Genomic DNA, 15,124 nt, shown 5'->3' with positions numbered 1-15,124 from the left:
TCTATATATTCATATATTCTACACTAATGTTTAAAAACTCACTTCTTCTAGGTTTACATCCATAAAAATAATTCTCACATTTACCTGGCAGACAGTACTTTGCAAAGCAGTTCCAAAATCCAGATCTGGATTTCATGGGAGACAATACTTTGCAAAGTAATTCTACATTCTGGAGGTGGATTTCTGGAAAGCAAATGCAGAAACATTATGCATAAACAACAATATATTTGTTTCAACTCTACTAAACACACTCATTCAATTTATTGTGCTAAAATGAAAAATTATTCCAATAAACTAGTTCATTAATGAACACTGAATTGCATATTTCATTTGGAAGGTCATTTCCCCCAAAATAAAATCATTGATTGCAAAATAGCATTAAAAACATCTACGATTCCTCATCTCATAATAATAATAATCTTTATTAGTGTCATAAGTAGGCTTACATTAACACTGCAATGAAGCTACTGTGAAAATCCCCTAGTAGCCAACTTCGGCACCTGTTCGGGTACACGGGAGGGAGAATTCAGAACGTCCAAATTACCCAACAGCACGTCTTTCAGGGCTTGTTGGAGGAAACCGGAGCATCCGGAGGAAACCCACGCAGACACGGGGAGAACGTGCAGACTCCGCAGTGACCCAAGCCAGGAATCAAACCCGGGTCTCTGGTGTAGTGCTAACCAATATGCTATCGTGCATCTCACGCGAATCTTTGCACTGGAAGCACCCATTTGCAAAATCTACCCAGTACCTCATATTATACTAAAGAACAGATCAGACAAAAAGCACAAACTTTAGTCATGGGGATACTGCAGCATGGTTTTACATGGCAAATGGATGAGGCTGCAGTATATAGCAAAACTGTTTCAATCCCCTTATTTTCAGAACATGGCAACCAATCAACAGCACAGCAAAGTATTGGCTTAAGTTGCTTGCTAGGGCATGAGGTGCTGTCACACAAATCAGTGCCCAAATTTCTTATGTGGGAAGTTACCAGTTTCAGTTTTAGTCATTCCACAAAACAAAATGCATCAGGCGGGGTCACAGTGGTGGAAATCACAGGGTCCTTGGCCCAGAGTTATTTGAGCATGTCCTCGCTGTTTGCCAAAGTCGCCATTACCAGAGAACTCACCTTCAGCAGGCAAGAATACGTTTGAGGGGAAAAGCTTAGGAGTTCACACACAGGAGCTGTGAATCGCTAGAAACAGAACATTGAACAGAACCAACCACAGTCGAGGAACATCAGACCCAGAGGGAGGTTTCGATTAAATGGGGTTTCGATGAAATGGGTGTATGAGACAGTTCAACAGTAACAGGAGAAAGTTAGTTATTATATAGCAACGTTCACAAACTCAACATCCCAAATTGCAGTGTTAATGTAAGAATACAGTACTTGAACTGTGGCAATGTCAGGAAATAGTGCAATTAGGAATGGGCCACAACCAGCGAAGTCCACATCGCTTGAATGAATAAAACAACAACAGAGCATCAAATTGCATGAGAAAGATTCAATAATTAGCAAATCAGATAATCTATTTTAATTATGTTAGTTGAGGGATAAAGGCCAAGACAGGGTGAATTCTCCTGCTTTTCTTCAATTAGTACAATGGAATCTTTTGTACACCAAGAGTACAAATCTCAATGTAACATTTCATTCAGAAGACAGCATCTCAGACAGTGAAGCACTTGAGTTTCAGTCTCAATTGTGTCTGCAAGTCTCTAGAGGGGGACTTCAACCCACAACCTCCAACCTGCGAAGAGAGAAGGCTATTAACCTCTGGCATCAACATGCCCATCTTAAATGTGTCATGTGCTTGTGGAAAGGTTATTTGGCAAGTACTTCTTGGTTTCAGTGGGGTTTGAAAAGTGTGTGCATCATTTATCAAAAAGGCATTAGTTTTTCGCAAAAGGATACCAAGCCCTCCAAATGCCTTAACCCAGAGTTTACCAAACTGTGGGTCACGACCCCATAAGATTTTGGGGTTATGAACAGCTGGACAGCAATGGTGGTCATGACACTCGGACTGAACGGCAATAGGCACAAAGCTGCTTTAAATCCTCATGGTTTTAGTGCCGGCCTCCACCTGGTTGTTGGAGGAGTTGCTGTCAATAATGGGGTCGTCTCTGCAATTTATGGCGGAGGATAAGGTGTCTATGGAGGGGATAAGTTCAAGTGGGAGGCGGAATTGCGATGGCACTGGAGGAGGGACTGTAGTGAGAGGTACTGTGGGAGGATGAATGCCTCAATCTTGTCCACGAGGCTGGGGTTGATACAGTTGAAGGTGGTGCACAGTGCGCAGTTGACGAAGTCAAGGATGAGCCTGCTGTTTGAGGGGGTAGAGGATACTTGCGTGTGGGAGGGGCCCGGCTAATCATGTGCACAAGGCTCTGGTCCTGCCCAAAGTTGGGGAAATTTTGGAGGTCGTTTTTCAGCAGCATGTTGACGATCCGGCATGTGGATTTGGAGCCGGGTCGCCTGCGGCCATATTGGGGGCCGTCGGACCTTCCGGAGCTGCAGACGGAAGCTGGGGCAGATATTTTAGCCTTCACCTCATTGCTCGCTCACAGGTGGGTTCTGTTGGGGTGGAAGTCAGCTTCTCGACCATGTGCCTCGACATGGCTGGGGGATCTACTGGACTTCTTACATATTGAGACAGTGAAATTTGCCCTGGGGTGGTGGGGGGGGGGGGGGGGGGGAAGGAGGAGGAGCAAATGAGGGTTCCACAAGAGATGGGGTTTGTTTATTTTGCATTTTGGACAGCTAGTTACCGTGAATTGTTGGGGGTTGGGTGCAGGGTTTATTGTATTGGGGGTGTAAATGTTTTTCTTTGTAAAATATTAAAATGCTAGAAATTTGAATTAAGATACTCCTAAAAACAATCCTTGGTTTTATTTATTGGTGGGCGTGGCCGAATTGACATATCTTGGGAGGCAGGTTGCTGCTGAAAAAAAACCCTGTTAAAAGGCAGGTATGTTTTAATTTTCAAAAGAAACTCCTGTAGTTTAAACAACTTCCACCACACTGAACCCTTCACCGCTTCCCCCCCACCCACCAAACTGTCTTTACCAAAATCCTTTCCTCATCTGACAGTATTAAAAATAGGTTTGCCATCATTCATTCTGTTGAGATTTGCGTTCTGCACGAACTCCAGATCTCGTGCTTTCCCTTGCTTCAGAATCACAAAATTAAAGTGGAATTCATCGAAAAGTAACAGCTTTCTGTCATTAGGAAAGTCTTAAAGGGCAAGGGAAAGGCGGGGGTTGGGTGGGAAAATTGCTGCAGAACATTCAATGTATTATGGCTGTATTCTGCTCCCAAAATATGTTGTTAAACTGCAATCCAGGTGTTCTGCAATCCAGGTGTTCAATCAGTCAAACACCTGACTTCTCAGGAAGTCCACCCACAGGAGATTAAAGTGGACAGGTTCACACTTGGTCCACTGTACGCGTACCCAACATGCTCTCCCATAGCGTGCTTTTTTTTAAACCCTTACTGGAGTGAAAATGTACACCTAGAAAAACTCCAAATAGTGTTTTAAAGAAGATAACTGTCCATGGAAAGGTGGCAGGGCACATATTGTGACTCCAGTTTCCTTATTGAGTTGTTTTTGCAGGTTAAAGAGTTATTTGCAACAGGAGCACGCTTCAAGGACTCACAATAATGAAAAGAAACAAGATAGTCCAAAATGAGCTCAACCTGTTTCATGTGCAGCTGCTTGTCCAACATGGCAATCAAGCGTTTTTAACAACCTTTATCAATACACAAGCATAGACTCAAGACGACACCTCAAGAGATGACATTGAACCCTGACCTGGAAACTGGGCTGCGCAAGTCCTCATGTTTCAATCTCAACAGTGTCTCCCAAGTGACATGCAAGGAGCACAAGCATATTCCTGACTGCATTATTGGATAAGGATAAACAACTGGTACCCTTTAGCCACATCTGAAGCTGGTGTTAGCCCAATTATTTGTAGCTGCTGGACCCTCTGTTCAGCTTATAAGCAGCATCGAAAGGGGATCGACAGGGTAGACGTAGAGTGGATGTTTCCCCTTGTTGGACAATCTAGAACGCGAGGCCATAGTTCTAGGCCCAGGGTTGGCAGATTTAAAACAGAAATGAGGAGGAATTACTTCACCCAAAGGGTGGTGAATCTGTGGAATTCTCTACCCCAGAGTGCAGAGAATACCGCAACACTAAACAAATTGAAGGAGGAGACAGATAGGTTTTTAAATAGGAGCGGGATGAAGGGTTATGGGGATTGGGCAGGAAAGTGGAGAGGAGGCCGAGATGATTTCAGCCATGATCGTATTGATAGGTGGAGCAGGCTCATGGGGCATCCTCCTGCTCAGTGGATAAAATGGGTGCAAGACAATTCAACAGTACCAGAAGAATTGCTCAAAGCTCTTGTTGCAACAGAGGTTTTGCCATGAGGCAGTTGTCACACACTGGATACACTCAGGGGAAACCAAGCCTACAGATCACCTGCAGAAAACAGGCAAGTTCTTTACCGGAAAACGACTCTCCTGATCACCACTGTTCCCATCTTCTAGGTCCCGATCTCACCAGGGCCCCGTCCGACCAGCTATCCTCCATCTCAGTGAGTCCATCACTTTCCTATACACTAGTAACAGGCTGGACTTCCTGCACGCACCTCCCACCGCTTCATCATATGGGAATGAAGTGTAAAGCCTCTGGGCCTCCCAGGTCACAACACCAAGCTACTGCCAGGCAAATACTTACAACGTACAACACAGAAACAGGCCATTCACCCACCAAATCCGTTCTAGCATTGATCACCTCATGAGCAGCAGACCCAATGCTCGGTACTTGTTCCAGTTCCACATCTCTTGCCTTGCTTCCCTTGAGCCACCTAACCAGTTTCAATCATGTACTCTGGTCATCTACACGGAGTTCACAAGTAAAAATCCTGATCTTTGCAATGAACTTTGGTCATTCAATCCCATGTTCCACACCCCTCGCTGGAATGTATGGTTCAAATCACGTTGCTGCTTCTCTTCATATTTAAACACCTCCATCAAACCTCCTTGTAACCTCCTCTGCTCCAATACAAAACAGCCTCAATTTATCCAATTGCTTCTTTTGAATGCGTTTTTCCTCATACTATACAGCATCCTCGTGAATCTGCACTCTATTGAAAAAGTGCAATGTGAATCCAGATGTTAGTGTGGTTTGGAAAATGGATTATATAGAGATATATAATCTGTGGTACCCCGTATAGCACACACTGGGCACGATTCAATGAAAAAATGTCGAAGTTAATTTGTGGTGGGTTTTTCAGGGAGTTTCCCGCCGATTCTGCCGGCGTGTTCCCCACCGCTATCCAATGACACTTGGGACGGGATTCTCTGGCCGCGCCCGGAGAATCCCGCCCGAGGTCAATAGACTTTTCCATTGTCCGCATCTCGCCCGTGGCGATCTGGCGGTGGGCGGGACAGATGAATCCAGCCCTTAGTCACTTTTGTGGGCCCTGGGGAGTTTCTCACCAGTTTAGCCCTACACTTAGAATTTTTTTCTGTACTGGGGTGCTGAACTGAGAGAACGGGCAACCATTTTGAAAGAGTGCCCCGATCTCCAAGTGAGCTTGTGGGTGCCCCACATCCCCTGTTCATGGACAATGTCAGCCCCACACACATGGAGGCTAACCACTCCCCCCAGTGAGTACACCACCACCCCTCTCCAGCACCCCACTCACCATGCTCCCTTACAGGCCCCCTCCTTTCCAGGACCCAACCCGTCACCCCACTACCTCCCAGAGGTCTGTACCTATCTGACAAGCACAGCCCCCACCTTTCACCCCTCCCCTTCCACCTTCCTTTCATGGGGTTGGGCTCCCCGTCCTCAGCCTCTGAGCCTTGGCAGTGCCACCCTGGTGCTCGGACATTCACCCTGCATTGATCCTGACCACCCAGGAGTCTCCGATAGCCCAGCAGACACCCTGGGTGCCATTCCGTCTGGTCCAGGTTTGTGTGGACCAGTGCCGAACGGCGCCCCGACTGGAGAGGCCGGTAGGTCCCGGGCAAGTTTAAAACCTACTTCGGCACATGGTTTGGTCCCGCCCTTTTTGGAACTGGGTAGATTCCGTGAGGTGTGAAGGTAGCCGGGAAACCCAGTGGAGGCAACTCCCAGCATTCACCGGCCACACCATGCTCGAGCGAGAACGAAGCACGGGCGGTGGATCGCACCCATGTTTTAACTGGAACACTTGTCCATCATCCCATTTCTCTTAATTCACAGTTCTTCTAAACATTCCAAAACAGTGTCTGCAAAATATCGGTTGGGAGAGGACCCAGGGTTTACTGGAACGCACTGGGTGACTGTATGGGCACACTCCGCATGAATAAAAAAATTACGTCATAAAAAAATGCTCCTCATAGTTTCAGACACCCACCTGTTCTAATAAGCAAAGTCAGTCAATAAAGCATGAAGAAAAGAAAATCTAACAGAAGACAATAAGGGATTCATCAGAGAGACTGAACATTAATTAAAACTCACATGGATTTGATTCTGGACTCTGGTGGTTTGGCATCCACTTCATCTGGAGAGAAGGAGGGAAGGGAAAGGGCTTCTTTGTCCTCTTCATCACTGGATGGAAACATAGTTAAAGACTTCTTAAAAAATGTGCGAATTGCAATCAGCAAAGTGGCCTTTTCAGCCCACAATCTCTTGAAACTGCAGATGGATTCCAGTAATTATAATTTTCCTTATGGTCTGCCTAGAAATTAACAGTAAAACCAGTGCAAAACACATTGCAGCAACTCGCCAAGGCTGCTTTGACAGCATCTTCCATACCTCTGACCGCCACTACCTAGAAGCACAAAGGCAGCAGATGCATAGGAACACCATCAACTGGGAGTTCCTCTCAAAGTCACGCACCATCCTGACCTGGAAGTTTAATTGCCATTCCTTCCTCGTCACCAAGCCACAATCCTGAATATTCCGGAAATCCCTTGCTAACAACATTGTGGGTGTATCTGCATAAGTTCAACATGGTAGCAGCTCAGCAATACTTGCCCTGGGGGCACAATGTCATAGTTTAGCACTGCTGCTTCACATAGCCAGGTATCCCAGGTTCAATTCTGGCCTTGGGCGACTGTCCGTGTGGAGTCTGCACGTTCTCCCAGTGTCTGCGGGTGCTCCCCGTTCCCACCCACAGTCCAAAGATGTGCAGGTTAGGTGGATTGGATCAATACATGGGTTATGGGGGATGGGGCGTGGAGTGGGTCTGGATAAAGAGCTCTTTGGGACGGAGGGGGGGGGGGGGGTTGTCGCTGCACACTCAATGGGCCGAATGGCCTCCTTCTGTACTGTAGGGATTCTATGACAATAAATGCTTAAAAAGTCGCCGTGACAAGTTTCTGCTGAAGGGGACTCCAAAAGCCAAGGTGTTTTGACACAAGGATATCCATAGGCATGTTTTTAAAGCATTGAAATATTATGCAATTATTTAACTGCACCACTGTAACCAGTAAATAATTCTCTATAGTTGTTCAGTTACACACTGGGCTGATTGGTACGGCTAAAATGGGTTTGACCAAGTCATCATTCGAATATAATGAATAATTTTTTTTTAATGCAAACTAATTCCACAATTTGTGTTCTAAAATGGTGCCCGATTACATTGGTACATGGCGGCATTTAACTTACCAAAATGTAAATAAGTTTGAACAGAAAAAGTGAGCAAGGAAATTCAAAACATGGCACACTTGAGTGCAATTGGCAACCAGATCACCAATTGTACCCAATGTGGTCATTGTATTATTCCCTTCAAAAGCAGCCACATTTTGCCCTTTGTTACATTGTACTTTTCATGGCAACAACAAACTGGCAGATAAATATGGTGCAAGAGTGCCAGGTCAAATTCAGTTTTCTCTTGCTGCTTTTGAGAGCTTAAAACCACCACAACTCACTTGTACTTCTGCAAAATAAAACATCCAGAAGTCACATACAAGGGGGAGGAGGAGCCTGGAAGATTTGGCATGTGCCATTATGTCTCTGAAAACACACAGCGACGATCGGGAGTGTGAAATGGTTTCAATGAGTCACCACGAAAAGAGAATTAATGTGACCGGTTGCCAACAGTCATTCCTATTAAAAAGATGTCGGGGGGGGGGGGAAAAAAAACACAAAATAGCAAATTTTCCCCCCTGGTGCATCAAGACAAAACTTAAATGAGCATTGCAGTTTTGCTGGGTAGTTTTCGGCTGAGCCACCAGATGGAGCACCTCTCCAGCGCGTACTCGTGGAAAATAAAATTGGTGCACTTTCAGTTCTTCCTGCCCTGCGAGGGTGCCACTTATTTATTGCCAAATCCAAAAACAAAAAACAACATGAAAAGGGTACAACTACATCAACAACTCCAGGTGGAATCTCCTTGTGGGAAATCCAAATTAGGGACCATTGACACAAGATAATCCCTGATAAAAACCAATAAGAAATTCAGGACAAGCTTCTTTACTGTCTGGTGGTGGGAATTCGACGACAGTGAGTGGCTGACGTGCCCAGAACGAGGGAAAGAGAAATCGAAGGATATGTTTATAGGCCGGGTGAAGTAAATACAGGAGGAGGCTTGTATGGAGCATAAACACCAGTGTAACGTCCAGTTTCTGTCCTTTAAAATTCTATGACGTCCATGCAATCTGACCTCATCTTTGCCCAGAAGTCAGGGCAGCACGGTGGCGCAGTGGGTTAGCACTGCAGCCTCACTGCGCCGAGGTCCCAGGTTCGATCCCGGCTCTGGGTCACTTTCCGTGTGGAGTTTGCACATTCTCCCAGTGGTTGCGTGGGTTTCGCCCCCACAACCCAAAAAGATGTGGATAGGTGGATTGGCCATGCTAAATTGCCCCTTAATTGGAAAAAAATTAATTGGATACTCTAAATTTTTTTTAAAAGATCTTTGCCCAGAGGTTTCAAAAAAATATTTTTTTCCTAAACTGCTGTGTGTCCCATTTTTAAGAATTACCTTGGCCTCGATCGTGCAGCGTTAGCATACCTTACTGTTCATCTGAGCACGTGGAGTGGTAACACGGGGCTGATCATTTTCTCCTCGAGGAAGCGGTTAGTTTAAAGAAAACAAAAACAAAATTCTGCCGGGGTAAGGAGATGGGTGGCAAACTAGCCTGGCAGCAAGTACCAGTTGCAGGGCCAGACCAGAAGCATGTTTGGTTGACATATCAGCAGTGAGTCCCTCACAACAGAATCACAAAGTATAATAGGGAACACCCAAGAGTCTTCAGCTCTCAGTACTGAGAGACTCAAGTGATGGTCTTTGCATATTAAAGCGCTCACCTGCTGCACACGTCCTCTTGTATTCCCAACATCTTAGCTTTCACTTTCTTCCTCTGCTTTTTAATCGTAGTCTTGATCGCTTCCATTAAAATCGCTGGGCACTTCTCATCATTGAGGATCTCTCTGCAACATCAAAGCAAATCTTCTAAGTCTCCATTGCACAAGGCAAAAGACAGTACCTTACACGTCATTTCAGCTGTTCTGCACTTCCAAGAAAGTATCAAGAGCTAAATCGCATTAAACCTTAAACTGTCGCGCCGTGGTGATGGCCACACTAAGAACATGGAGCCAGATGAGGCAACATTTTGGTTTGACCGAGCTGTCCCCCATGGCCCCCATTTGTGGAAACCACAAGTTCCCACCAGTCATGTTAGACACCTGTGGTAAACCACTGTTGTACCTGTATTAGAGGATGTACGATAGAACCTGCACTACAAGTTCACCGGTAGTCCCTGCCTGCTGGCTCCGCCCAGGAGACGGGGTATAAATATGCGTGGCCTCCAGCTAACAGCCATTTCGCCAGCTGCTGTGGGAGGCCACACATCTGATAGCAATAAAGCCTCTGTTGGATTCAACTATCGTCTTTGTCCAATTGATCGTGCCTCAATTTATTGCTATCAGTTTCTAAGTATGGACCTCCATATCAAACTGGATCGCCTGCAGCTGGATCCTCACTCAAGCGATGCCAGAAAGAACATCCAGCACTGGCAAGCTTGCTTCGAAGCGTATATCAACGCGACACCAACCCCTATTCCGGAGGCTCAGAAGATTCAGATTTTATATTCCAGGTTGAGCTCCAAAGTCTTTCCGTTAATCCAGGACGCGACGAACTACGCCACAGCCATGACTCTACTCAAGGACACCAACGTACAGAAAACGAACACGCTCTGCGCCTGGCACGCACTCGCCACTCGCTCTCAACTCCCTGGTGAGTCCATAGAAGACTTCTGGCGGGCCCTAATCCCACTAGTCCGGGACTGTGACTGTCAGGCCGTTACGGCCAAGGAACACTCAGACCTCCTTATGCGGGACGCTTTTGTGACTGGAATTGGGTCAGATCTCATATGGCAGTGGCTCCTAGAAGGGGCCAGGCGCGACCTCGCAAAGACTAAAACGCTAGCGCTCTCCATGACAGTTGCCCTGCGCAATGTCCAGTCCTACACCCCCAGCCGCGCGGCCCACCCCTCCTACGCTTCGTGGACCCCACAGACAGCCGCTCCAGCTGGGGCGCTGCCCACCTAATACGCCTGCGCTGCACGCCAGCCAGCGAACCTCGGGGGGCCCCGATGCTATTTTTGCAGCCAACAGAAGCACCCCCGCCAACGCTGCCCGGCCCGTGCTGCCCTTTGTAAAGCCTGCGGGAAGAAGGTCCACTTCGCCGCGGTCGCCCCCAGCCCCCTCGGTCACGGACAATGCGCGCCGCCACCCCCCCCCCCCCCCCATCCCCCATCCCCCAGCAGACCATGTGCCGGCCAGTGGGTGCCGCCATCTTCCCCTCCGTGCAACATGCCGGCCATGGGTGCCACCATCTTGTTTCACCCCCGCAACATGCATTCCATGGGCGCCGCCATTTTGTCTACCCCTCAGCACATGGGCACCGGCGTTCCAAGACCCGGGCTCACCAGCCGCCCCATTACCCGACGACCAACCAAGACTCGCCTCCAGGTCAAATCGACCAGTCTCGTCCGCATAAGCTGACCAACGCATCCACCAGCGTGAAAATCGACGGACATGTAACCTCCTGCCTGCTAGACTCCGGGAGCACCGAAAGTTTCATACATCCAGATACGGTAAGGCGCTGCTCCCTCACGATACACCCCACCAACCAAAACAATCTCCCTGGTCTCCGGATCCCATTGCGTAGCGATCCAGGGGTACTGTACGGTCACACTCACGGTCCAGGGTGTAGAAGTCACCGGCTTCCGCCTCTATGTCCTCCCTAACCTCTGTGCTGCACTAATCCTCGACCTGGACTTCCAGTGTAACCTCCAGAGCCTAACCCTGAAATTCGGCGGGCCCTTACCACCCCTTCCCTCTTTGCCAATCTAACTCCGGATTGCAAACCCGTCGCCACCAGGAGCAGACAGTACAGCACCCAGGACAAGACCTTCATCAGGTCCGAAGTCCAGCAGCTGCTTCAGGAAGGCATCATCGAGGCCAGCAACAGCCCCCAGAGAGCTCAAGTGGTAGTAGTTAAACCTGGGGAGAAACACCGAATGGTGGTGGAGTACAGACAGACCATCAACTGGTACACGCAGCTCAACGCGTACCCCCTCCCACGCATATTTGACATGGTTAACCAGATTGCGCAGTACCGGGTCTTCTCAATGGTAGACCTGAAATCCGCCTACCACCAGCTCCCCATCCGTAAATCGGACTGCCCATACACTGCCTTCGAGGCAGACGGCCGTCAATATCACTTCCTGAGGGTCCCCTTCGGCGTCACAAACGGGGTCTCGGTCTTCTAAAGGGAGATGGACCGAATGGTCGACCGGTACGGGTTGCGGGCCACCTTTCCGCACCTCGACAACGTCACATTCTGCGACCATGATCAGCAGGACCACGACGCCAACCTTGCTAAATTTCTCCACACCACTACTCTCCTAAACCTCACTTACAACAAGGAGAAATGAGTGTTCAGCAAGAACCGCTTAGCCATCCTCGGCTATGTGGTCCAGAACGGAGTTCTGGGGCCCGATCCAGACTGCATGCACCCCCTCATGGAGCTCTCCCTCCCCTACTGTCCCAAGGCCCTCAAACGCTGCCTGGGGTTCTTTTCGTACTACGCTCAGTGGGTCCCAAACTATGCGGACAAGGCCTGCCCACTCATACAGTCCACCCAGTTTCCCCTGACGGCCGAGGCCCAACAGACCTTTGCCCGGATCAGAGCTGATATTGCCAAGGCCACAATGCACGCTGTAGATGAGACACTGCCCTTCCAAGTAGAAAGCGGCGCATCAGACGTCGCCCTTGCCGCCACACTCAATCAGGCAGGCAGACCCGTGGCATTCTTCTCCCGCACCCTTCATGCCTCAGAAATTCGGCACTCATCTGTCGAAAAGGAGACCCAAGCTATCGTTGAAGCTGTGCGGCATTGGAGGCATTACCAAGCCGGCAGAAGATTCACTCTCCTCACTGATCAACGGTTGGTAGCCTTCATGTTCAACAACACACACCGGGGCAAGATCAAAAATGATAAAATCTTGCAGTGGAGAATCGAGCTCTCCACCTATAATTACGAGATTATGTATCGCCCCAGCAAACTCAACGAACCTCCAGACGCCCTATCACGAGGTACATGTGCCAGTGCACAGGTAGACCGACTCCAGGCCCTGCACGACAACCTTTGTCACCTAGGAGTTACACGGTTGTACCACTTCATTAAGGCACAAAATCTGCCCTACTCCGTCGAGGAAGTAAGGACAATCACCAGGGACAGCCAGGTCTGTACGGAGTGCAAGCCGCACTTCTACCGGCCGGACCGCGCGCACCTGGTGAAGGACTCCCGCCCCTTTGAATGTCTCAGCATGGACTTCAAAGGCCCCCGCCCCTCCACCGACCGTCACACAAAGTTCCTCAGTGTGATCGACGAATACTCCAGGTTCCCCTTTGCCAGCCCATGCCCCGTCAAGACGTCTGCCACCGTCATTAAAGGCCTCAATTCGATCTTCACTCTGTTTGGTTTCCCCGCCTACATCCAGTGACAGGGGATCCTCATTCATGAGTGAAGAGCTGCGTCAGTTCCTGCTCAGCAGGGGTATCGCCTCCAGCAGAATGACAAGCTACAACTCCCGGGGAAACAGACAGGTAGAAAGGGAGAATGGGACGGTATGGAGGGCCGTCCAGCTGGCCCTACGGTCCAGAAACCTCCCGGCCTCCCGCTGGCAGGAGGTCCTCCCTGACGCACTCCACTCCATTCACTCATTACTCTGCACTGCCACTAACAATATACCCCATGAACGTCTTTTTGCCTTCCCCAGGAAGTCCACATCCGGGGCGTCGCTCCCAACTTGGCTCACAGCTCCGGGAACCGTGCTTCTCCGTAAACACGTCCGACTCCACAAGGCGGACCCGTTGGTGGAGAGGGTGCACTTGCTTCACGCAAACCCCCAGGACGCCTACGTGGCGCTCCCCAACGGCCGCCAGGATCCTGTCTCCCTCAGGGACCTGGCACCAGCAGGTTCCACCCCCACACCACCCCGTTCGCCCCCGGCGCCACCCTCCCCCCCCCCCCCCGTCGCTCACAACAGCACCCCCCCCCCCCCCACCCAGGACCGTCCGTTCTCCCCCTGCCCACGCCCGACAATGAAGAGGATTTTGGCACGCTCCCGGAGTCACCATCGACCAGATCAGCACCAACATCGCCGACACCACTGCGTCGCTCCCAGAGGAACATCAAGGCCCCGGACCGGCTAAACCTCTGACCGGTCCACCGGACATCAAAGAACATTTGTTTGCTCAAATCTTGTAAATATTAACTCATTGTTGTATATAGTTATCCACCACCCCCGTTGGACTCAATTTTTAACAGGGAGTGAATGTGGTAAACCACTGTTGTACCTGTATTAGAGGATGTACGGTAGAACCTGCACTACAGGTTCACCGGTTGTCCCTGCCTGCTGGCTCCGCCCAGGATGTGGGGTATAAATATGCGTGGCCTCCAGCTAGCAGCCATTTCGCCAGCTGCTGTGGGAGGCCACACATCTGATAACAACAAAGCTTCTGTTGGATTCAACTATCGTCTTTGTCCAATTGATCGTGACTCAACACCACCTTCAAAAAAGTGGAAACAGGACAGGGGGGGGGGGGGGGGGGGGGGGGGGTGTACCGGACAGCCTTCCTCGAGGCAATGTCCAAGATTGTGGGGTGAGGGTGGAGCCATGCCCGAGACTGGCAATCTTCGGGGTATCGGAACAGCCAGAGCTACACATGAGGAAGAGGGCGGGCACCCTTGCCTTTGCTTCCCTAACCACACGCCGGAGAATCCGGTTCTGCTGACGATCAGCAGCACCACCCACAGCTGCAGACCGGCTGGCGGACCTGGCAGAATTTCTCAGTTGCGAGAAGATGAAATACACCATTTGAGGGTCGGAAGAAGGCTTCCCAGAAGCATGGGGACAGTTCGTTGGCCTGTTCCAAGACCTGCAACAGCGAGTAGGGAAAAAGTGAGGGATGGGAGAAGACAGACAGGGACACGCAACTCTTTGGGGGGGGGGGGGGGGGGGGGGGGGTGGTGGGGAGGCCCCCCTCAAACCCACAAGGCCGTTGATATGTATACAAGAACTGCACATGCTGTAAATATTGAATGTAAAAAGTGTTACTGTGTATAAATTGAAAATGCCAATAGAAATATATTTTTTAAACCCCTTAAACCGTAAATAGCACAAACATTTCTCGATCGCAGTCATCCGATTATACAGATGGGGCGATTCTTCATCTTTATGAGCTGGGGGGGCACAATCTTCAAGCGCTGCAAGACACACATTGCCACCTGAACCTTTTTGCACACAGTATATATGCCCACCTCTGATAGTACGCTAGTTCCTCCTGCACTAAGAACAAGTTAGCTTTTAACTCATTGCGCTCTTGCAGAATCTGTCGCATTTCTTGCTTTGTAAAATAGGGCCGGTTTGGGTCTTTCACATCGATGATGATTTTGTCAGCCATGTTGATTGCTGGTGTGTTTGTGAACTTCAAAGAAAAGAAAGAAAGGTTTGAGGGCATTCAAAGTCTTCAACAGTTATCCAGCCACAACAATGTTCTCTTGGTTCAATTCGGATTTCAGACGTGACCGTCACCTTTTTGTTTTCTAAACA

At 49.1% G+C, this 15,124-nt stretch overlaps 1 protein-coding gene across 6 annotated transcripts in view; it reads right to left on the bottom strand.

The window, feature by feature from the left end:
• Positions 1 to 15,124, bottom strand: part of rilp (Rab interacting lysosomal protein) — a 74,466-nt gene that overhangs the window by 12,168 nt on the left and 47,174 nt on the right. For 3 of the 6 annotated variants that reach the window (XM_072469519.1, XM_072469525.1, XM_072469520.1), the window contains 4 exons: positions 14,833 to 14,999; positions 9,309 to 9,431; positions 6,516 to 6,605; positions 85 to 183 (listed from right to left, as the gene is read on the bottom strand). In XM_072469519.1, coding sequence (XP_072325620.1) covers positions 85 to 183; positions 6,516 to 6,605; positions 9,309 to 9,431; positions 14,833 to 14,999 — 479 coding nt within the window. The remainder of the gene's footprint in view (positions 1 to 84; positions 184 to 6,515; positions 6,606 to 9,308; positions 9,432 to 14,832; positions 15,000 to 15,124) is intronic. The other 3 variants (XM_072469521.1, XM_072469523.1, XM_072469522.1) reach the window with 1 other exon arrangement.

The sequence above is a fragment of the Scyliorhinus torazame genome, chromosome 12, assembly GCF_047496885.1.
Source record: "Scyliorhinus torazame isolate Kashiwa2021f chromosome 12, sScyTor2.1, whole genome shotgun sequence".
NCBI lineage: Eukaryota > Metazoa > Chordata > Chondrichthyes > Carcharhiniformes > Scyliorhinidae > Scyliorhinus > Scyliorhinus torazame.
Note: the sequence above shows the minus strand (reverse complement) of the source record. Positions and strands in the feature narration are given on the sequence as shown.